Source organism: Cyphomyrmex costatus, unplaced genomic scaffold, assembly GCF_001594065.2.
Source record: "Cyphomyrmex costatus isolate MS0001 unplaced genomic scaffold, Ccosl1.0 scaffold214, whole genome shotgun sequence".
Classification (NCBI taxonomy): domain Eukaryota; kingdom Metazoa; phylum Arthropoda; class Insecta; order Hymenoptera; family Formicidae; genus Cyphomyrmex; species Cyphomyrmex costatus.
The window spans coordinates 768,680-794,880 of NW_017276192.1; the positions used below are offsets into that span (position 1 = coordinate 768,680).

Genomic DNA, 26,201 nt, shown 5'->3' on the forward strand with positions numbered 1-26,201 from the left:
GTATATACAATACAAAACACATACGAAAATATATAAAAAAATGCACATCGGAGAAAAATAAAATTCGAAAGAAATTAATAGTCGAACACAATTAATATTTGAAATATAAAAAGTAAAGTCCAATCAGTAACCGATCGTCGTTTAGTTAAAAAGTAAAATAAGCGAGTTCGAGATAAAGTTTTAAAGTAATATCAGATCGATAGCAGTTAAGTAAAAAGTGTAGTACTTAGCGTTAGTATACAGTAGAGTAATATGAAAAGTACAAAGAATATAAAAAATAGTAAATAGATTTAAAGTTTCTGATAAATGTTCGACTGCGCGTAGTCCGTTAAATTTATAAATTTCTCCGTGATTGTCAATTACGTTCGCGTTGTATGTTACGTTTGTGTTATGTATTGTATGCATATAATATGCGAGTACAATCGCGTCCCTTATCATCAGAGGCGAACGTGGGGACACAAAAACGCACATGAGGAACGCATTGCACTATATGTTTAATATCACAGATTCCACCCCTGGAAACGAACACTAAGAGAAAGAACGCGATCCTTCCTGGTTTGTATTTACAAATTAGTCCAATAACACGCATTTCCTGTCGCGACATGATCTCACCGCGAACTAGTGTCAAGACTATCGAATAGTTCTTGTTCACGTAGATGAGTCTTTTCTCGAGATGGCGATTTAATCTAAGATTTTATCTACCAAACAAGAGACTGCTGCCACTCATATTGAGCCTTTCGCAACACTAAATCCATAACGACCCGAGCGTCCTCGATGGAGTTATGTGTCTCTTCCTGGATCTTCCGGTTAAGCACTTTACGCGCCAGAGTCTTGAGGCCATTACGATATGGCAAGCCGAGGTAGTGTGGAAACATCACACTGGTGTCAACGACGTTCTTGTGGATCAGGCGCAGCGCTTTGAGATCGTTCCCGAGACCGTGACCCATTAGAATCGTCTCGGCATGGATGAAATTGAGCAGGTCGTTCTGCACCTCCGGAAGAGTCTTGGTGATGTTAGACATGTCTTCTTCCGTGATACCGCTGAACTTGGTGTTAAAGTCGATGATCTCAGCACTTGGCTTAACAAGCGTGTCATACACGACCTGGCCGTACAAGTCGACGAGGCTCACTCTGGCAAGTTCCAGACCCTGCAACGTAAAGCACATCTCACAATCCATCGCATAGATACCGTTATCGTGCAGAAACATTGGAGACGGCATGGTGTGCACATATCCCGCGAAGGGCCCATTGATCCCAGGAACGAGGCCAGTCCATACATGCGTCTTCCATTCAGCACAACCACGCGAGAATCTGGCCTGGTTGCAACACGTCCAATACCAGCTGTCGTTGGTCATGTGATTGTACAGCTTACCACAGTGGTAAATGCAACGCTCCGCGTTCAGATACTCGCCATTCTGATCGGCATAGAAAACCTTGTAGCATCTGACGCATGTCCTCTCCAATAATCCTGTGTTGCTGTTTGCGCATGATCCTTTCTTCTCATCTCGACTGTTCTTACTGGCGAAATTGTTGTCGTTGTCACAGCAAATTTCTTCCGATCTCTTGTTGGTGGAACAATTTTCATCCTCGGTGTTCTTCTTGTCCAAACTGCTATCCCTATCGCAGCTCTTCCTGCGTTCGGAGCTCTGATTCCCCGGACTAGTCTCTCTGTCGGAATGGCTTCCACTATCGCAGCTCTTTTCGCTTTCAGAACTCTTCTTGTCATCCGAGCTTTTCTCACTATCTGAACTGCTCTCGCTGTCGCATCCTTTTTTGTTTTCGGAGTAGTTTTTCTCGTCTCGATTCTTTTGTTTATCATGACTGTTTTCTTTGTTGAAGTTCTTCTCGTTGTCGGACGAACTCTCCTGTTCGGAATTGTCGGACGAGCTAGAATTGGTGTATTGGCCACTGTCACTTTCAATCTTGGGGCCTGATGGGTATGATACATTGTTTATCATCGCATAACCCGGAAAGAGAGTTGACTCGATGGGATAACCATGTTCGAACAATTCCTTCGGTGACAGTGTATATTTGTTGATCGTGGAAGCCAAGCAGGTAGGCATATCGTTCAGGAACATCATCTGCCACTGGCTCTCGTCCGGGATGTCATCATTGCTGGATGTGTCACTGGTAAATACCTCGAGCGATGAAGGCTCCTCCGACACCTTACTGACGTGTTGGAAAGAAAACAGTGAAGAGCCCCGAGTCCTGCTCCTGGACGCTTTTCCTGTTTCTTTATCTTCGCGACGTGCGAAACTTTGCGATTCTCTGCAGTCTGTCTGCTGTGATGAAGATGTCTTCTTCTTGGACTCTTTTTTCTTATACATATGCCCGGAGGACTGGACATGCTTTCTTGTCTCTCGTAAGCTCTCATCTTTATTTCATAGGGACAAACAAATATATATAAATTACTCCGCGCAATCTACTTAAAGATACCACACACACACACCACACACACACACACACACACACACACACACACACACACATAACACACGCATGCAAATCTGATCCTTCTACATTTCTCTTTCTTTCTTTCTTTGTTTAATTATTCTAATTAATAAAGAAATCTCTGTTAATATTCAGTAACAGTGCAAATGGTTGATAAGCAAAGCGGATGTTCAACGAACTCCTGCGAGATTGATTCTAAGAGAAATTGAACGTTTAAACAAGATACCGTTTCGTTTCTTTTAAGACCAGACGATAAGACAGATAAGACTACGCGAAATTTATTCACGTGCCGATTTTGCGATAATCCGCGCGATATGTATTCTTTCATTGTCGTTAAAATCATGACGAAGACTTTCGCTTTGTGTGTACGAAGAAAACTGTGAATTTTCAGGTTGACATGATTTCGTTCATTACGTTTTGTACATAGGTGTACAAACAGAAAACAGACAAAAATCGGACATTCGAATCGGCAATTATCCGAATAATCTTGCGAGATAAAAGCAAAAGTATGATCATAAAAAATCTTTTAGAATCGATCAGATCACTTTCATTTAAGCGACAATCGGATGAAAACAAAATACGGAACAAATATAAAAATAAAAAAAAGCACGAGCTAGTAAAAAACAATAGAATTCTTTTAATAAATGCAAAATATGCTTGTGCAATTCTCTAATAATAAGAAATATTGAGAACAAAAAACAGGAATTTTCAAGGATTAATGTACCTTCAGATGTCAATAGCACATCTGTTGTACACTTCTGTTATTCAGGGTTTCGGAGAAAAACGTGATAATACACCAGTAGATATTTCAATACAGACGAACGCTCGATACAGTACGCAAAGCACAGGTAGAGCAAATGTAGGATCACCATGCAGGTATAGTCAGATGAAAGGCGTTTCTCAGCAGGTATACATTGTATAGTCAGAAAATATTTGGTATTCGGTATTATTTGGTACTTTGTTGCTACCCGGTAAAATAGTCGGATATCATTAGTATTCGACAATACATTCGACTAAAATTTTATATTGAAAGTTTGTGTCATTCTTTTCTTTTCAATTGAACTTGACCTGAAAAATATCGATTATCCGACTCGAAAAATTGCATTCCTAGATACCCGATATCTAATAATTTTACGATCTGGTATCCCTATTTCCGAGTAAAAGACACAGTATACTTCTGTTTCCGTAAAGCGCATAATGCGCATGATAATCATTTCAGTTTCGTTTAACATTCGGTAGGAATAAAAAGATAAATGATACATCATGCGCATTATGCGTTTTACGGAACACCACAGTGTAACATAGTGAATTATTTCGTCTTTGTTTAACATTGGCAAACAATAAGGACTACTGTAAATGTAAGTATGTAAAAATGGAAACCTTCAATATGTATGTGTTATTTAGTTTTTTCCGTAAAAATTATTCTTTTTTTATACTATACATTTAAATGCATATTTGTATGCAGTATAGTGTTATTTTTACATAAAAAACTAAACTTACACATATATTAAAGTCACTTTTTACACACTTGTGTTCACAGTGATGTAGATTCACTAGTGTGCGTGCGTGTGTTACACTATGCCATCTGTATTGTCGAAAGATACTCAAAATTAGAAGAAAAGAAAAAAAGAAACGTCACATACGTAATTCGTGCCAGCCGTACTTTGTCCGTGTGTTGTTGAATATGTCGTTCAGCGGCATTCGTGACTTCGTGCCACTCAATTCATAAATGCAGCGATTCGTACTGCTGCAGATCATAGCGAGGGAAAAACATCCAAATGACTGCGCGCTTTCGCGACGATATGTATTCGTGAATAATTTTGGGAAGACGAGTCGCGAAGAACGTCTTCGCGACGGCGCGTTGTTTTTATTCGCATCCGCGTTATCTTGTGCAAACGCATGACGCATCACGATATTTCCGCCCGAGCGGAGGGGGTTACTGCCGGTAGGGATCCGGAATTTACGTACCAGCTTCCGTGCGGAAAAGAATGATCCGCGAGACATGTATAATGCCGGAGTCGCGTCGAGAACAGAAACTTGCATGTAGAGATATAAGGAGGAGGGGGGGATTCGTCCTTTTCTTCAAAGAGCATTTGCTCGAATAATAACAGTTGCGTTTATGTATGCTTCAATAGGTATCAGAAGCGATGAGTAATCGATTCGTTTCGTATTGTTTTATCCTAAAGCAATTTCGAAATTTGCACTCTGATAAGGATCCCCTCAGAAAAATATAATTTTACACTAATTGTGGGAGATATATACAGGATGTTCATAAAATCCTTATGCAATTGCCATAACTTCTCTTTTGTTCTATATACATATAATAAAAACATTAAAATAGTGATTTAGTGAAATTCAGTATACATTAACTCTCATTTTTTCTTACATTTCGACACTACTATAGATAAAAATTTACCTACATAATTAGGAATTTTTTTTACATAAACTTCAATAAACAATCTTATTAAATGTTACTTTAAAGTATCAAAATTTTAATAATATTGTAAAAACTGTTTTCAATATGAATTTGCACTTAAAAGAAAATTCCCCATAGTAACATTCCAAAATTAAAAAAATGAACTACTAATTTATTATTATTTAACAAAAAATCACCATCATGAAATTGGAGCCATTGAATTTTTTTCTTATAAGAACATATTTATTTACCAAGATATCGATTAGAAGGTTTACAGATTAAAATTAATCTAATTCAAAATATTATAAATAACTGCAAAACGCATTATTTGTGGGTCTTGAAAATACTTCAGTTTTCATTTATCTCCATCTGTAATAACGTCAATAGATTGAGAAATAACATTCAAAGAATAAATGTATTTAAAACTTAAATAAATTTATTTACTCTTTTTATAGATTAATTTTATCATGTATATACCAGATGTTATAAAAATTAGAAGCTGCACAAGCATTTTTACAATCACCTCATATTTCATTGTAAATCAAAGTCAACTTTATTTACAAAAGAAACGATCTTCTACAAACTCCTCTCGACAATCACCTCGCTTCGAACGAATATCTAATTCGATGCGATTATTTCATTCTATCGCCATCATGATACTCGCTAATGTCACTTCGCGCTCTGATTGTTAACCGGGAGAGAAGAGAGAACCAATCCATCATACGAGAGGGACAATTAGGCTGTCTTTTGAGATATAAGAATAACGGTAATAAAAATGTAAAAGTAAACTCAACGAAGCGTTTACATGCGACTTTCACTAATTGTATTAACAACAAAAAAAAAAGAACACAGTATGTATTACTTTTTACCGGTCAGCCGCCTCGGTCACGTCCTCGCGTGTTTGGACGCTTGTCGAGATAAAAATAGCGAGAACGCGGTTGCATCGCGCGGTCGCCCGTATATTGGCCGAAGGAGAAACATCTCGCGAAGCAAGACGCATGTACGACGTAGGTGCCCCTATTCGCAAATGCTAAGTATTTGCCCTTAAAAAAATAGCATGACTAATGGTATTTAAAATAGTAAATATTTAACGCATCCTGTATGCAAATTATATTTACATATTATTTCTATATAGTTTTTACTCAATATAACAATTATCTTTAAATTTTACTTTATTACTGACTGCCCAAGACGCGATACGTTCCTCGCAGAGAAAGTAAATTAAGTTGATGTTAAAAATCAGTGATTTTCCCATCCAGAATCGCATCAAATAGAATTAGTTAGGAAAGATAAATTAAAAAACCGAAATTTAAAGACGTTAAGTTTCTGTTTAGAGATGAATAAGAAAGAAGAATGAGAGCAAGAAGAGTGAAGCTGCACATATACAATATGATAATTTTGCTTTTTAAGTTTTAATTTCTAATTTTATTTATATTATCAGTATTATTACTAATTTTCAATTTATATGTAGCTTATTTATATTTATATTATATTATTTCTATAGTTTCTTCGAACGTAAACATTATCTTTAAGTCATTTTACCAAACATCCACGTGATTGTCCAAGAAACGATACGTTTCTCGTGGAGAAAGTAACAGATATTAAATTGATATTAAAGATCTGTACTTTTCCCATCAAAATTCCTATCAAATGAAATTAATTAGAACAAAATAAATTAGAAAATTGAAATCTGAAAAAGTTAAAAAAAAGTTATGTCTAAACGAATAGAAAAAAAGAGCATGAAGAATGAATGACAGTTTTGCTTTAAGTTTTTATTTTATCAAGATAATGTTTTCAACTTTATTTAACAAATATAACAAATCTTTTACATAAACCTAACCTAATAGAAGGTGTTTGAACCTAAAATTTTTTAATAATTTTTTTCTTCGTTAAAAATACATCCGGACTATCGAGTTTTCCAGGAAACCAGATACACAACGCTATAGTCGTATTTGAATTATTTAGAAATGCAGCGATATGGTTAATAAACCCAGATAATAAATATTCTGTATATTAATGTATATCCTGTATATTCATTCAACTTCTTTTATTTCTCGCTATTAATATATTTTTACTTACTTGACTTCTCCGCACAATTTTTAAAAAATTCGAGATTTCGATTCGTAAGCTTCCACCGCAGGTACCTCTTCGGAGACGTCATTCGAATCACGCGAGATCGGATTTAGCCACGTGTCGGTAAAGAGTAAACGCAAATTGCGACGTTAATGAGAGTAATACCGAAACGCGTCGAAAGTTTCGCCGGCGTTGCAGAAGCGGGATATCGATAATTGAATTCGAGCCAACTGCGCGCCCAAACGGGAAAGAGCGGGCCGAGAACCGGCCCGCGAAAGCAACGGAAGGAGAGATAGAGACAGGCGGGAACGCACGTAGAAGGGAAGACGCGGACATAAGAGGGAATCGTTTGTTGCTCAAGTAACGGAATGCGGTATGACGGTGCGACGTTTCAATATGTACCGTTGCGTCATTTAATAAAATCATTCCTCTTCTTTCTCTCTTTTGTCCGTTCGAGGAAACCTGGTACTACTTTCCGGTGAAGCGTGACTAAGTCGTTACAGACATGAGAATCCGAGGATTCCCGCGATAATTTCCATCGAACGGAATTATGAAATGAATGACGACGCCGACCGACCGACAAACTGCATTCAAAAGCTTAAATTGGAGTCTGACTAATAGGAGACTTGTGATCGGTGCTTACGAGATAAATTAACGGCAAGCTGTTAGAATTTCTAGCTATCTACAATTTAATGGCTGTCGATTACTTGATTAGGAAGCTGATTTAATATGCGGTATGAGATTATTACATTATTATTTATTGATTTTTTGCGAACTTGACGTTATCTAGCTCCGTTTCGCATATATATTTAGAGCGTATCTATTGATGTATTTAGTGACGAGTCTGAGAACTGGATAATCCTAGATAACATAATCGTAATATTCCGTTAGAATATCGTATCGCAATGAAATAATCAATGTCAAATTGTATGTAACAGAATTAATAATATGTATTACATATTTTAAACTTTAAGAGACAGCTAATATACATATTATAGGTATACATTGTATACGGAGAATTAAACCGTACTATATTCTATGTCATAATACTTCTTATTATATATTAATACAAGCAAGTTAATTTTGGAAATTGAAGCTGGATGTTTAATATATGTACCTACTATCTAATATTATATTCTAACAATTAATTTGTTATAAGCCTTTTATGTATACATATATAGGTAGTAAAAAATACAATTTAAACAATCGGTCTCCTAAATCATAACTATCGGTTCTTAAGAACACCTCGTTTAAAAATAGTATATTTACGAATAATAAAAACATATGACTGAAATGGTTTATATACAATATACTAATAACAATCAAAATTTTTTACAAAAGTAAAAAATATCCAAATAATATAAACTAATATAAAATAATAATATAATTAATGATACGATTTGAGAATTAATATTTAAGATGTTTTTCTTCACCTATTAAATATATTCATTTTATAAGTATATATAACTGACTATATAATTATAAAAATAATATATGATAAATAAGCATAAATTGTCAAATTGTAAAAAAACCGGTGATGATTTAAAAAATATGATAAATTTGAAAAAAATATCATATCAATTTTATAATAATTATAATATAAATATAAAATATAATATATATATTTTACAATAAATCTACCTTTATAAAAATGCAGAACATATTTGTTAGATTATTATCGACTAAATAAATTGATTATTAAAAATTACATCAGTGTACCCGATTTTTTTAAATATGTGTGCAAAATAAAATAATTTAGAAATTTTGATCAGTTTTTATTTATTGTATATTTTTATCATTAACTGTCATATATGTTCAATAATAACAAGAAATTTATGAGGTACAATTTGGGTGGGTACATTAAACAATACTCTCTTAGGTATATTAAACAATACTCCCTTAAATTAATAAACATTATTTATTAAAATGTCGCGCATAATGCTTTATAAAACGTTTTATTATTCCATAATCTTTGTTAATTAAGCTAGCGCTGCAATTGCCTAGAAATAAACTATTATCTTCCCGAAAACTTATTTCTCAACTTTGATGTAGACTTTGTTCTTACAATACAAAAACGACACAAATATTCCAAGCCAATGAGACTACGATGTTTTCTTATACAAAGTAATTCTATGTAGTAGTCGCATTAATGTTTCACGCCGTGAAACGTTAACGTCACTGACCTACCGCCCTGAACCAACTATCTCTATTCAATTAATTTATATTCGCCGTACAATACTTTATTCGCATTTTATTTAAACGACGACATAAACAAGAAATGTGTAATGAACATGTGTATTCAAGTTAGTTAATCCTTTTTACTTTTACGCAATCAGATTAGATTTTGCCTCACCTCTTAATCTCTACGTACGTAAGTGGCAACACGCACGCAGAGCATCCTACGTATAATTATTTTAAAAACCTTGACAATAAAAAATATTGATCAGAGAGAGACGTCTTAAAATTTATTATTTTTATACTTCTATCTCATAAAAATATAATAAAATAATGTATCATTAGAAATTATAACTATAAAGATAAAATTTGTTTGAGCTAATTTGATTCCACCTATTTACTTAAAAGTTACATAAATTTTATCTCTAAAATGGAATCTCAATTTATTTGATTAGCTAAATTATTTAAATTATTCAGAATAATGATCGGCATTAAATACAACTTTTGGCCTAATTTTCATATTAGACATCATGTTTATTGTCGCCTCTTTACCGATTATGTTTTGGCAATGAACTGTCAGACGATAACGTCGCATGATTAAGGTGCGTAATTAATGTGCGTGATTAAAGCGTACAATATTCTGTTTTTGAGAAGCGACCCATGCATATAAGATTGATTTCTACCAAATCATTGAAATTTATTCAGTATGACCGTTTTTAAGATGAAAAATCGCACGATATATTCACGCACATCCAACAGTTCGCTGCCAAGACATGAAAGGCAAAAAAAAACATAAAAATCGGACAAAAAGTGCGAACGATTGATTTAGAAAAATCAATTTAGAGTTGTCAAAAAGCCAAACAAAACTCGCAAATGAAATTATGCAAGTTTGTGTGCGCCTTGTTCCTTATCTTATCAAAGTTAAACGCTTTAGAAGATTACGGAAAATTACAACGCGTTATAAAGATAATGAAATTTTGTATATATATATATATATATATATATATAAAATATGCGTTATTGTACAAAATTTTGCATTGATTTTTGCATCAAATATCGGTGACCTATTGAAAACATATAGGGCCGATTGTTCCATCTTTCGGTAAAGTTTACCTGTTAGGTAAATCTGGCAATCTGCACACGTGATTGGGCAATCTTGCTACTTACCTAACAAGTAAACTTTACCAAAAGATGGAACAATCGGCCCATAATGTTTTTTCTATAATGTGCCAGATTATGTAAATTCGTCTGTCGCGATTTAACAGGGTTTAATATTCTTATCTAGTAGTATTTATAATAATCAATCTGGGCATACATATATTTTTTTTTGTTATATTTCCTCCACAATATGTTATCCACGATATGATACTCATAATATTTGCGGTATTATTTTTATATTTATATATTTAGCGGCATGGTATCTTAATTCGAAACTTCATAATTTATTGCAAAATATATTTCGGCTATTTACATTGCCCAGACTTGTAATTGTCAGTTCATATATAACATAAAATATTCATGTTTAATCTCTTACAAGACATCAAGATTAGTATTGACTAAAAATACACAGTGTTCTTCACTGTAAACAGACTATTCCCCGTATTCATAGTCAGAACTTGTACTTAAGGGTTCCTTAAATTTTTCTTCAGATTCTCAGTAACCAATGAAATAATTCGAGCATCTGAAGATAAATTTAAGGAAGTCTTAAATATAAGACCTGACTATGAATACAAGCCTATATTTGTTTATAAACAAAAAGTAATGATCAAGCTATTTTGCAAAAAAATTTTTTTATACGAGTGAACATGTACGAAGTTTAGACTTTATCGATTCTAAATTGCGGGAAGCTTGTGATGGGAAATGCGGCTTGCAAAATGGAAAATTAGCTAAGAAAGAAAGAAAGAGAAGTGATACTATGCCGCTAGTATCTACATACGAGCCAGTTATCTACATACGAATATGCATGTATAATTCCGCGCGCGACATAATATATAAAAAATACATTAGTCGATTTGCAAGTTTAATCGATTAGTCGCGTAATTTATTGTGTCTTTGCGTTGTGTGGATCATTATACTAACAGATCGAAATGGATTCAAAATAGAAGAAAGTTAAAATAGAAAATAGAAGAAACTTTCTCCTACTATAACGTAACTCTTACGGTGACATTTGTCAATAATTATGACCTTTCTATAAACTGTAAAATTACAATGATTATAGTGGATAATTTTGGGACCCACTATTAAAAGTGTATTATTTAGACACATGTAAAATCGTAAAATAAAATTACTCTTCTTTTACTAGTATTTTGACATCGACAGCTTTGTTTATCAATATTTAATCTTAAAATAATTACATCAAGTTCAAACATAATTCTTTGATAAAAACGCGGGACAATTATAATATCATAAAATCACAATAATACAAATAATAAAAATAATGAATTATTTTGTATTATTAACACTAGAAAAAAATCACGTAATAAAAAATATATAATAAAATTTTATCATCTATTTCTAAGTCAAAAAGCAATGTAGCATTCAACGTTTATCGGCATTCAATTTAAAAAACAAATATTATTAATGTAAATTGAACTATTATAAAAGCAAGATAGATTCTCTCAAAACGAATTCTTATCAGCTTTTATAATACCTTTCGTATATATTATGTCATCGATTAGAGTTACGCAAACAAGGAAAGTAAATATTTTTTTATTTTTGTTTTAGTACATACCATCGGCACAGCTCGCGAGATATCTGCCATTGCTGGAAAAGTTCATGTCGTTTACCAAGCCAGTATGTCCCTTCAGCGTACCTATCATCCAAGGGTGAACCCGTTCTTGGTGGACTTGACGTTTCTTGTCGAGTTTCTTGTTTTTTGTGCGTTTATTACCTACGAACTCGCGGGGCTGCATTGATACTGGTGATGATGGTGACATGTACATGTGCGATGCTGGAACGGATTCATCACTGTAATACGCTGTAACATAGAAAACAAAGTAATTAATATTCCAGACGAGATTAAAATTCAAAATCTGAGTGAACGAATCTCGCAATTCGAAGTTAGAATTTCAATCGAAACTCCCTGTGAGGTCTATTTGAACTCTTCACATACGTGAGGTAAAAGTAAAGAAAATAATACCTAAACATATTGGGAGAACAAGCAACAAAAAATTATTCCAATACAAAAAAAATGCCTATGCGGTAATAATCTCCACGGTTGTTTGTAAGTAAATTAAATATTCATAAGTGATAAAATACAATTTACCCACAAGCAATTAGAATATACTTACTCAACAAAGTTATAAATAAAATGAAAACCCACAGACGTTTCAAATCTAGTTGAATTCTTTTCAATGCGAAAATTTGAATACAAACGAATTTATACTAGTTTATATTTGTTTTCACTAATTATGTATTAAAAAGGAGTTAAATCAAAACGTGTACAAGTTTACATTTTAGTTTATTTTCAACTTCATTTAAGTAAGTACATCCTAATTGAGATCTAGCGACACGGTAGCATTGCTACGCCAAGTGCATAAAAATATATAACGCACCGCTGGACGCGTAAACATCATTGTGTATATGATTGATAGCAAAGTATGAAAGAGAAATTGAGAGCAAGAGGCAAAAAAGATATGAGTGTGAGAGAGAGAGAGAGAGAGAGAGAGAGAGAGAGAGAGAGAGAGAGAGAGAGAGAGAGAGACGCCGGAAAACGATCAAATATTCGCAATCGAGAAAGTCGGTGTCTAAGTGACCGCCTCCGAAGAAGTCGATGTCCGCGTGTTCGCCATCAGGGAAGTGTCCAAGTGTCATCTAGATGTTCGCCTACAAGGAACCAAGCGTCCACCGAGCAAACGAGAGTTCAGGTATCGATCGTCGACGAGAAAAATGTTAGGATGTCGCTACTAGAAATTGCGAACTCGCCAATTTTTCCGAGGAAGTAGGTATAAGTATTCATAAATAAACACACAATTCTGAATAAATTTAATATTGTATATGCGTTGTTTAATATTGTTTATAAATGTAATATTGCATGTAAATTTAAATTTAATTGCATATATACATAAGTTTATTTAATCTTTATTACAATAAAGCTTATTAATAATAATATAATAATAATTAATAATAATATAATAATAATTAAATAAATGTGTAACATTTTCCTTCCTCTTCAGTAAAAGCATTTAGCATCCTAAAAATAACAAATTAAACAATGTTAAATGTTAATCACAAACTTATCTATTACAATATTAATTAAAAATATTAATTCAAGTTATTTAGCAATAAAATTGTTATTTATGTACTTACTGTTTATATAGAAACGCTGGTATCGTAACAGCTTTATCGATCAATATCTGACGAATCATCGTCACACTGGGGATAATGCGAGTGATGCTCCTCATTGTCAGACTGGAGGTAATGCGAGCGATCCTGATCGTTGTAAGATTGGGAATGATTTCGATCATCGTGAGAAGACCCCGAGTGGTGCCGATCATTGTGAGACTGCGAGAATGTTCTTGCACGACTTGTATTCACTTCTATATTTCTGGCGTTCCTGCCAGATTCATAGGAATTTGGTTCTACTAATTCCGGCAGCTCCTTGATTATTATAAAGAAATATTCTTTGTTAAAGATAACGTTACTTAAAAGAAAGAAAATAAATTGAGTAATCATTTTTTTTTTAGCAATAGATTGATATTTTTCTGTATGTACTTCTAATCTCTTTTCTCTCCGTGTTTCAATAACACTGTGCTACAAGAAAAATTTCTTCAAAGTGCGATAGTACGTTTTCTACTTCTGTGAAGCTGGCACCCCATTGTCAAAATTTTAATGTTATAAATAGAGTTCTGGCTCTTCCTCAAAGAGTTCTAGAGTTCCTGATAGGTTTCAAAAAGAGTTCTGACGATTAAGTGTAGAAAAACATGATTTCAAATTTTGGAGTGCCAATTTCACGTTTTCGCGAAAGGAAAATTCATAACTTTTTTATTTCAAGTCAGAACGAAAAAAGTCACTATACGATTTGATAGAACTCTTGTAGAGCTATTCAGAACTCTAAAAAAAATAAAAAAAAAATTTTTTTGTAATAAAAATATTTTAAATTTAATTTTCAACATGAAAAATAATGATAACTCTTTCAGTTTTGATTTTAGCGCCTCAATTATTAAAGAAAATCGTTAGAACTCTTGTAGAGCTACTCAGAACTCTTATTATACTACAGGAAATCCAGAAAAATTTGATAGAATGCGTCTAATCAATATAAGTACATAGCAAAAAAATTTTTTTTTAATGTCGAGTAGTTTAATAAGAGTTCTGAGTAACTCTACAAGAGTTCTAACGATTGTTTTTAATAATTGAAGCGCTAAAATCAAAATTGACAGAGTTATGGCCATTCTTCGTTTTCGGTAGCAAAAATTTCCAATGAGATGTGAAATTTTTTTTGTGTATTTCCTGCAGTTTGATAAGAGTTCTATCAAATAGTATAGTGATTTTTTTCGCTCTGACTTGAAATAAAAAAATTATGTTTTAATTTTCCTTTCGCAAAAACGTGAAGTTGACACCCCAAAATTTGAAATCATATTTTTCTGCATTTAATCGTTAGAACTCTTTTCGAAGCCTATCAGGAACTCTAGAACTCTTTGAGGAAGAGCCAGAACTCTATTTATAACATCAAAATTTTGACAATAGGGTGCCTCACAGAGGTACGTTTCCTGAAGATTTTTTTCGAATGCGATATCGTTGGCAGAATTTGCCTAGCATGTTAGAATGTTAAACTTACTTCGTATGCTGCTTCTCTAAACCTAATTGTAACATCCACAGGCACAAATGGCAAATCGGGAGGTCCGTAACAAGGATGTCTGACGCCATACCAAAATGGGTTGACGTCCGAAAAATTCGGATCCGTCGCGAACACATTTGGAATTCCATAATATAACAAATATCGTATGCCACTTACTCGACTTACGAATTCCATGTTTAATATACTCGTGTAATACACTGGACAGTCTCGAAATGCACTGCTCGTACTAATAGTTCTATTCGTATTGAAATTCGAATTGAAACTGATTTGAACAGTCAACTAGAGATGCGCTTCGCACAGTCTCAGATGAATGTATGGGCGGTCTGAAATAAGTCTATACCTAAACTCAACCAATGATGGGCCTGAAAGGACAACCCTCAAAACGTCAAGGATGGTCCTATTCTTCCTTTTACTGTGCCGCCACTGCCCTTCTACTGCATCATCGAAAGAACTTGAAAAAAAAAACGAGACTAATATTGGAATTTTAAAACTGTCAAAATATGAATAAAATAATAAAACATACTTGATTACAGACCTTAACATTTAAAAAATACAAAGTTTATTTTATTATTACTATTTATTTTATCATTGTTGAACAAGATTGAGTTGTGATAATTAACAATCAAGTAGGGTAGAGCGGGGCAAGTTGGACAAATACAAATATCTAAATAACTATAATATATATGGACACATCTATGATTGCATAAGGAAGAACAAAGACAGAGATTACTGCGCTAAATAAAGATTACTCCGCAAAAATGCGCGGTCCATATGATAATTGAAACGATTAATAAAAATCAAATGTGCTTTTTAAATATATAGGTTATTATTATATTTTTTAACTTTAATGTTCAAGTTACTACTTTATTTACGATTTTTTAATTATAAAAACAAACTATTTCAGTCAACACTGGTGTGGGGCTTGCAATATATATATATATATATATAGACCAAGTATCTCACAACTAATCTCATAAGTTGCTTAAATAAATTTTGCCTTTATCGATGCTTTTTCTCCCGTACACATATACGTTACTCCTTTCATGTTTTTAATAATATTTATTGTATAACCTTATTGAGCGATTACCTTTATAGCTCATACTATAACATACTACTAATAACTTCTTGCGCGAAACGAGAATCACAGGGCCTTGAATTTCAGGAAATCCAAGGATCCTGTGAGTTTCCTGTGCAGAAAGAACAGAAATCTCACAATTTCCTTCCTACAACATGAAGAGCGAGATCCATCCTACCTTTCTCACTACCTAGGAGCGTAAGAGTTTCCATACGAAACGAAGTGGCTCCTACACAAAAAGTCGTTATGCCCCTAGACAAGGGAAAAGGTGGGATGGACTTCATTTTACACGGAAAATTATATAGACTAGGCTAGACAGGGAGGAAGATAGAGTCCACTTCGCTTTGCGTGGAAAGTCATACCTCTAGTCGAAGATCTATTACGAATGATAAAACTTCGTTAATATTTTTCATACATTTATCAGACAATTTGTGCATAATGTGATATTTGGCGCATAATAAATATAATAGGAGTAGCGTTAATTTGTTGATTGCATGCGGTGATAAGGTTTTGCACGATCCACATATTTTCCGATTGGATAAATATTCCAAGAATAAATTCTCGCCTTCGATGAAAACTTAAGAAATTGAATTATTTAAATAAAAAAATACACGTGCGTGACGCTGCGTATAACCTGTAATTTTTTTTCTTTTTCCTCTTGTCACACTTACGTGCAATTGTGAAAAACATATCATTCTGAATTATCTACGAAAGTCGCATGAAATTCTGGAAATTTCCATCGCAGAAATCATGCAAATTTTCCATCGTGCGCGCGTACGAAAATCTTGGAAATTTCTTATTACTTCGAAGCCAAAAGTATTTTTATATTTTCATAATTTATTTCTTTATGCATTTACTTACATATGCATTACTATACCTAGTATATGTACGAAGCTGACGTATTATTTCATAGAAACTCATTAATTATTAAAAGTTCTAATTTTCTTCTCAATAGCTCTATACACTCTAGATAGATTAAACAAATAGTTTTAACCATTAAAGCATAAAATGACTATGCCTAAATAACTAAAATACAACGAGTCATTTTGATTACAGATTATTAGGTAAATTCATTAAATTATTTTTATCATTAATTTTAATTGTTTGCATTTAATAATTTAAATTGAAGTCTATATTCAGAGAAATGGATTTATAATTCATTATTAATTAAAACAAAATCTTCATTAATAAAAACCTTCATTATTTCATTAAGCAAATACACGCATATATGTGTGAATTTTTTAATAACAATAATGTTCAAATAATGCGGTTAGATAAACATAAAAAAAATTTGTTATCTAAATAATCAATGTAACTTATTCGACTTCACAATTTGATGTTCATGTTACCCACCATCCTTCCCTTGTTACTCCTATCTTAATAATGAGTCACGAAATCGCACGTGGATACTGCATGCGATATTTTGTCGCAGATGCGATCGAAAAACTTTCCCTACAAGTTTGACAAAAGGTATAATATCTTGGAAGCACATGCTTCAACCACATGTGTCCAGTAAATCTGGCTTCTTCAAAGAGAAAAAACATTTTTTTTTTAATATTTTCTTATTGCAACAATTGTTAAAAAGTCGACATATTCGTAGAAAAGAACGTTTGCAAATACATCCGCAAATATTAAGAAATTGTTAGTTGAGCTAACTATTTTACTTTCACTTTTTAACCACATACACAGATATTATGTGCTAAACAAATTCTCAAATAAAACGTAAGTTTGCCCCAATATTTGCGTTTGAAAAAAAATTTGTGCATTGTATGAGTTGCATAAGTAATACATGTTTCTCAAAAATTTGTTCTGAAATGAACAGAACTTTTAGATTGAGGATTAAGTTTATGTGGAATATGTACATTTTGCTCCATTCGCGTTCACCGATAACAATTGGAACATGTCTTTAAAAAACATGTCTTTAATAGAGAAGATTATTCAATATTTGTCGCTATCTATTACTTATCCTATTACATGCTGTATTACTAGAAATCGTTTCACAATTCAGGATTTTAGAACTTTTAATTATATAGCGTTACGTAATTATTACAGCTTAGAATTTTAATTATACAGTTATTTTAGCTTCTTTCGTTTTTATACCAATATGTAAAACGTTATCTTGTTTAACAAACGATGTTTTGTTTCATAATACAGTGTTAATTATTATATCGTATTATTAATAATACAGTATTAATTATTATCCAAGCTCAATAATTAAATATCTCTATAGTTTGTATCAAAAATACATTTTTCTGATTTTTCATGTTTCCATTTTTCGTACTTTTTTTACTTATATTTCAAATGTATAATGACTTAACAGTTTAATCGTAAAACAACACCCAGAGAAAAAATATTTAATATATTTAAATTTAAAAAATAACTTTTTTTGTTAATTTTTTAAATAAAAGTAAAACCTTTGAAAGAAGTAAAAATTTAATTAATTTCAAAAAATGTGACAATCAAAAGAAACTTTTCTTTATAAAAATTAAATTAAATACATAGCAATGTACAAAATTTCTTTGATTCAAACAAATTCTTTTTAAATCAAAAATTTTTCTCTGATGTGTGCATAACAAACCACTCAAATAATATAATTTATTTCATGTTAATTTTATTTTCTCTCGAAATCGGATTTACAACGTTAAAATGCTTCTGATTTGTTCGAAAATACAGCAGGACACGTATTATATTATAGAATTATTTGGATTCTGCGGTCAAAATTATTTTATTTTTCCTAGAAAATATAACACAAATCTAAGAAATAATTAAGCAATTCTGATCGAAGATCCTTTCCGATTAATTCCATAATACTAACGTAAAAATAGTAAAAAAAAAAAACGTAATTTTTTCCCCTCAATCATTAAGCAATATATCATAATATAAGTGTATCGTTTACGCGTGCGTATGTAACCATATAGCAGTTTTGCGATCGTAAAGCGTGATTATTCGAGGTCGCATAAACAAACGAGGACTTGCCTCGGAGGCAAGCAAGGTCGCGCTCCAAAATTTGAACAAATACTCATGCATTCCACCCACGTGGGGGTCCTTCCATTGCGCTATGTCCCTGAACGTTTCTCTCGCCACCGCGCCGCTGCACCGCGCCGCGCCGTCAGATACACGTGTATGTCCGCGATACGTCCGCGTATACGCGTACGCAGTTTATTTATATCATCGTACGCGATGCGCATGCCAGCATGATCAGAGTGCGTTCCCCTCACCTCGCGATCCCACAGTGATCGACTCGGCTCTGACAAACAGACGTGTGTATGAAAGTCATAAATTGCTTACAAAATATTAAAGAAGCAAATAAGGTAAATGTACTAGTTAATGGACATGAACCAATTGTTGGACAAAGTGATAAAACATTTCAAATATAAAACTTTTGATGGTATGTACGATTTTAAATTAATTTGTAATTAAATTTTTATAAACAATAAATTTATTTAAAGTTGTACATATCATTAAAAGTTTAATATTTACAATTTTATATCACTTTGTCTAACGAATTAGGTTATATCTACTGACTGTCCACACTAACTGGTACATTTACCTTATGCTCAGCTGCTCTCCAATAAATACAAAAATACCTGCTTGTTAAAAGACACGTTTTGTGCGTCTCGACAAAAAAAAGGTTTATACCTGAAAAACTACTATGTAATGTGGACATAGCAAGTGAAATCCTAAGTCATAAATGAAAAAAAAATTTCTCTTTTTTCTTTCTTCTTTTCCTCTTACAAAAATACATCTTAAAGAAATATTCTGTGAAAAGAACAAAGATATAAATATTTTCATGTTCAGAGTTATAAATTGTTTGTGCAGCTTAAATTTTCTCAATCTTTATTCTATACTTACATTCTATAATCTATTTGAACAAAAAGAAAACAGATTCTTTTCAAACTTAATTCTTTAAGAAAGTACAGTAAACTCTATCTATGAAGGTGGAGCTTGACTCAATGTTTGCAATTTTCTTCACATTTTTCATTCATCTAATTTATAAATCTAATTAAATAGGAGAAAGTCTATATATATTTGGTCTAAGCAGATCTTAGTATTTATATATTATTATATTTTTTATGTGACACATGCTCTAGCACTGTTTGCATTATTCTCGCTCTGTATATCTCAAAGTTAAGTACAGTGTTTAATCAATTCGATTTATTCTGTAATCTTCGTTTATCTGCCTCATCTGATCCTCGGCTCTCGTATAATAGAATCAAAATAGAAAAAGGATTTATAACGATTTGAATCATTAAACAAATTTTTTTTCTCATACAATATGTATACCTAATATGTATGTTTAATAGATTTTCTTTCTAAATAATTAATTGACTTTTCTGGATATCTAAATTTTAATCCTCTGGAACATTCTATAAAACTAGGAAAAAGTAATTTTCACTGAACACCTACTGGTTTCGACTCTTGGAAAAAGGTCTTACTAGAAAAAATTTGTCGTATACATATATAGAAAAATAAAACACTGAAAAGAATAGCTTGTTTTCAATTGTTTATAGAGACTTGTCAGTTTTCAAAGAAGAATGCTCTTTTCTGTTCAATTCATCACTTTCATCGACCCATTATTCATTTTTCAAAGAAACTCACTTAACTTCCGCATTCCTTGTAGACAGATTCCGGCTACCTGCAACTACAAGCATAATACCCTAAAGCCTATTCTAAAATAGGGTCTCAAGACGTAAGCCGAAAGAAGAAATGGTTCAATCAGAACTGAATATAAAAAAAGAATCGATTATGATCGATTGATTTCTTATGACTCTTTTGTAGAAACAGGCTTAAGAGAAATATTATAGTTTGTTAAAAGAACAAAAAAGGAATGACAAATGTTGATGGTTTGATAAGAAAACAAATTAATCAATTATTATTGCGAATAATTTCAAAGATTGAGATCTAAGATGCTCTCTCAAAACAAAGTAATAATTTAATTCTTTTATTATATTTAATATCTTTTACGCTTCCCGCTGAGAAATACATACATTCTCTTTACTTCTCATCGTCTTTATCTGTTTTCCTTTTCTAATTTTGAGCGATTCGACATACTATGAAAGAGGCAATTTTTCTTTATCCTTGAATAAACGAAAGAAATGATCTGGAAGTAATATATAATGCCATCTCTTCCCGTTTCCTTTGCACATGTAAAGTTTCTTAAATTACGACGTAGAAAATTCTTTACTACTATCATTTTATTTGCGAAATAATTATCGAGTACTGTTTTACTCACGAACATCATTTGTATAACAGTCGTTCGAACGATAAATCAAAATAAGAAATGCGTAGAAATAAGACGATGAATGACGCGTGTCGTTTAATGTGCAACGTTCAAGGACAGAGGTCAATAATCCGCGGCCCATGGACTTTTACATGAATAAAGAACATGACATTTACATGAATAAAAAGGTCGTGAAAATTTAATTTTTGTCTTATTATTATTATATGTATATAAAAGTATCTAAAATATCTTTGATTTTTAACCAGCAAAGCCGAAAATGTTTAACCTAACTTTAGAAATTCGGCGAATCCTTTTCAAAGTAACATTTACATTTTATACCTGTTTATCTTTTTAATAACACTCTATACACATTATTACAATATGTGTTATATTATATAGATCAAAAGAAACTGATATTCATAAATAATAAGATAAAAACTACAGATGATCATTTTATTTCACAACTCTAATTGTAAGCCATACTACTAATATTATATAAATATATAAGTTTAAAAATATTATAAAATAATACTTTAATAAAAACAGTATTTTTATGGTTATCACTCACTAGAAAAGTATTCTCCAAATAAATCTCTAATAAACTAAAGTAGTTAAACTGACTGACTTGAGCTAACGCTAAAACATGCAGAATTTCATTAAAGGAACAATGCTCAGGTAAAAATAGGATGTTTTTTTAAGAAGATCAAAATATAAAAATGCGTCTTTCGTTTCGACGAAATAAGGTCTACGGAAATAAAATTGTGAGGCGCAGGGATGCATAAATTTCTGCACGCGTGTTACGAGTTTGATAGCTGTTTTATTTTTGGATTCGGATCGTAGGTTTCAAAGTGCAAATGCATCTTTACGTCATAATCTTACGTCTAAATGTCACTTTAAATGCCCAGTGACATTACCTGCAGCAGCAGCAGCACCATATTGGCGGATGCAGAAGCAGCGCGCGTAACCTCGTCTGAGCTGAACGATTCTTCTGCTCGCAATCGTCCACGTGCAACATCGTCGTCACGCGAATTTCACGCAAGCGCTAACGGGATCAACGCCTTGTCTAATGCACGCGGCTAACGGAAACCGTGATCTCCACGCATTTATCGAAACACGAAAGTTTCGCGGAATAGTGCCTCTACGATCTATCGCGGCTTCATTTTTATAAAATAAAAAAAACCGTAAATAAAAAAAAGGAGATAAACGGGACACGCACTGAATCGCAGGGGAATGGCTAACGGGAAACCCGCAGGGCGAACCGGTGCGTCCATTCGTTCGATTTCCGACTTTATCGTTCTTACGACAGCGCAACAACGTTCAAAAGCGATTTCTTCTTTTTAATTCTTTTTATAAGGATCAATTTCTCTTTATAAAAAATTTTAAAAAGATGCCTTCAACTCACAAATTCCTAAAATTCCATAGCTTTTCTCTAATTTCCAGAAAATTTCACAATTTTGCCCTGATGCTTTCCATAGTATCTAGAAATTTCTTATAGTTTCATCTTGATTTCGAAACATTCATCCATCAAATAAATTTTGTTAAAAGAGTCATTTAAATTAATATTAATATTGCTGACACACTATTGACAATTGTTAAGTTGGTAGTACGTACGATGTACGCAAATTAAATTCTTTAAAGCCAAGAATTTTTATTTCTCAGAAAATTTTGCAAATTGACTTGATTTTTTCCTAATCGTTTTCAATTTTTCTGATATTTCCTTATTTTCCATGATTTCCATAGTTTTGTAGTAACTCTATATTAAAAAATTCTTTGATCACGGCATAGAAATTACAACAAAAAGTCTGAGTATACGAGCGAATATGTCAAAATATCTCATAAAGGTTACGTTCTATTTAACGCTCACAACGCCGCTCGTAGAATCATTCCACTCTTGTTGTTAATCAAATGTTGAACGAAGACAAACGATGATTGCGAATATTGTATGTGGTCAGAATATCACACGATTTGTCAAAATATAATAAAATTGCCAAGTTTTTTTAAAAATACGTAAACATGAAATAAACTAGCGCTACGAAATTTTGTCCCAACCCGATATCTAGGTATTCTTTCTCTCGTAGAAAATATCTAAAATACTTGAAAATTATATCATTCAATACAGCAATGTTTCGATTTTAAGAATCTATTTTTTAAAGTTGAGTGATACAATGATTTTTAATGACATTAAAAGAAACACGTAAAGAATTTGTCGAACATCCAAACTTTATGACAGAAAATTGCTGGAAATTCCAGAAACATCTCTTTTCTCTCAGTGACAGATAATCGATATATGTTGAAAAACTTGCTCGAGTACTGAAAAATAAAAATATTAACCTGACGCAAACTGTTTTCCTTTCAGGAGACACAATATATCGTTTTTATCTTTGTTATTCATTAAAAAAGTTAGAACGACGATTACGTTTTTTTTTTTTTAAAGAAAAAAAACATGCACAAGTATGCACTTTGTTTATGATCAACAACGAAAAGATCTGAGAATAATCAACAAAACACCTGAAAACGCGCATCTGGCCAAGTGACTCACGATTTGTTTTCGTTTCTCTTTAATCATTCTGCTCCTTTCTTTTATCTTCTTCGGTGAACTGTTCTACTTGTTATTTCTAAATATCGTGTTGGAGTAAAAATTGACGATTCTTTTCTCAGAGGGAAAAGAGAAAAATGTCGAGTCGGGAATTGGTCCGCGGAATCGAAACGCATGAAGATTGGCGCGAGAAATGGATCTCGACTCGGATGCGCACCATCCAGGAAGGAAGAAGAACGCGTGGCCGACGAACTAGTCCGTGAGCGTGTCGCGCGCGCCGCGCCAGGCATTTAATAAAACAGGCCGGCGATAAATCACGATAACATTACTTGAGAATGGATGCTTACTTTTCTGCGAGTCCTGGCGGGAACGCGATCGCCGGCTTACGGCGTAGCAGATCACGAGGACGATTCCGCCGGCGACCAACGTGGCGAGCAGCATCATCAGGCCGGGCACGCTCGCGCTCTCCAGCACGTTAGTCGGACACGTCGTGTTCTCCATCTTCGGTCGAGACGGATTAATTCAGCAGCCCCGGCACTTGGTCGCGAGCCACACGCGTTGACATACAACGAACGGAACGTTGACGTGCAACGCCGCGAGCACGCACGCACGCACGCACGTGTGTCGTCGGTCCGAGCCGCGAGCTGAGAAAAGCACAGAGAAAAGCTCTCCCTCGGACGGCGGACTCGAGGGATACCAACCGAAAAGGAGGTGTGTTGTGTGCGTATTGTTATCCCACATTCGCCAGTCCCTCGTCACACACAACGTGTACCCGGCGGCCGGCGCGTATAAACTACTATAAACCGTGCGTTCCAAAAGACCTTATTACGTGAGCAAGCAACGACGGCCATGGGGCATACGTTTTGTAGATTAACGAATCGACGGACTGCGCGCTCACCAACTACAAATTCAAACAAGGCTTTTCGTTTCTTCCTCTTCTAAAATGAAAAAACCAATCGGTTCTTCCACACTCAACTGCGCGGGAAATTTCAAAATCCCGCTCCGCGCCTTCTCGGCCACGACACGCGCGATACAAAATTCGATACGTACGTATCACTCCGGGTGGCAATTTAAGCACGCGCGATCGCATCCTCCGCCGTCGTCGGGCTCCACTCGTCCGCACGGCCGTGACTCTCGCTCGATTGCGCCGCCGGTTGCCATCCGGTTATCATCCGCACGCGTATTCCACGCTGTCTCGTTCTGCCGTCGCGCGTTGTGAGAGAGAAAACCATTCCACGGCGCGGCCTCGTCAAACGGTAGCATTCGTTGTATACGTAAAATCCTCGTATCTTCGTGCACTTGACGTTGTCAATTGTATCTGTTGAGCATTTCCCGACGTCCCGCGTACCGTGTCGTCAAAATAAGCAGTTAAAATCACGGATCGTGTCTTACGTAAGCGACGGCTGTGACGATGATGCTCGCCGCACGGACTCAGGCCGTATAATAAACCGCGAGTCGCGACGGAGACGCTCCTCTCCTTCTGTGAAACGGCTTGGCGCGTGTTTGCCACGGCGAGTCATCGTGCGCCAGTATATACCGTTTCGTGGAACCGCGTATATCTCCCGAAGCGCGCCGACCCCTACCGCGTCGTCGCGTCGTCGTCGTCGTCGGCTTCCCCCTTCTCATGCGTGACGACAGATCGCGACGCGCGACCCGGGATTAATAAAATCAACAAAATCACTGAGATTGTCGCAGCTCTAGACAAATACGTATAGCTTATAAGCTCGTATTAGCTCCAATTTAAAGAGTTAGAAGCAGGACACGAGTCATCATTACGTCAAAATTACGTCAATATTGCTCCAAAATCATTACTAAAAACAACTTTTCGATTAATTAAGATACGTTTAACGTTATTTTGACGTATCGTAAAATGTTCTACTTGGAAACAAACAGAACGTCGTTATAATAAGTATCACCTCAAAATAACAACCTCAAAATTATTCCAAGATGATAACTTTAGAGTCACTTTTTAATTTTAGTTAAGATAATGTTATTTTGACGTTATCGTTAATTGTTTTATACGTACTTGGAATTCATACAAACAAAACCCATCGAAATGACGTCTAAGATAAAATAACTAAAAATTATTTCTTGTAATTAGTTATAAGATTTATTTTAACGTTATATCATGATACGTTTTTTCACTTTTTTTATTAACATGTCACTTGTCCTTGTAAAGATTTAAGAAACAACAATGAAATAATTCCAAGAGTATTGTGAGCATAAATTGGACCGAACCTAAAAGTCACTTTTCAGTAATTTACGATTCATTTTAATGTCATTTTGACGTTGATTTATCGTAATTTGTTCTGCTTAATTAGGCAAACATCTCTCCTACTTGAAGAGAAGAAAGAAAAGGTTGGTAGGTGGTTTTTATATTTAAACCTTGATTACAATCTTTAGACTTTAGAAGCCAATCACAGAGCAGTATTAACATTTTAAAACATTACTTGAGAT

General features: G+C 33.7%; 1 protein-coding gene across 1 annotated transcript; it reads right to left on the reverse strand.

Moving 5' to 3' along the window:
- Window positions 1–321: 321 nt before the first annotated feature.
- On the reverse strand, window positions 322–24,454 carry prage (RNA exonuclease prage). The gene is made up of 3 exons (XM_018539385.1): window positions 24,092–24,454; window positions 11,847–12,092; window positions 322–2,374 (listed from the first exon to the last, which is right to left on the reverse strand). The coding sequence occupies exons 1-3, from the start codon at window positions 24,243–24,245 to the stop codon at window positions 699–701; spliced, it is 2,076 nt and encodes a 691-aa protein (XP_018394887.1). The 5' UTR covers window positions 24,246–24,454; the 3' UTR covers window positions 322–698.
- Between the last annotated feature and the right edge of the window lie 1,747 nt (window positions 24,455–26,201).

Bases quoted from the DNA above. Each gene is read 5' to 3' on its own strand.
- prage (XM_018539385.1), bottom strand. From the start codon at position 24,245: ATGGAGAACACGACGTGTCCGACTAACGTGCTGGAGAGCGCGAGCGTG. The intron at 12,093-24,091 runs GTAAGCATCCAT...TCTATGTTACAG, and splicing joins CCGCCAGGACTCGCAGAAAA to CGTATTACAGTGATGAATCC. The intron at 2,375-11,846 runs GTATGTACTAAA...TATGAAATAAAG, and splicing joins TCTCGCGAGCTGTGCCGATG to ATGAGAGCTTACGAGAGACA.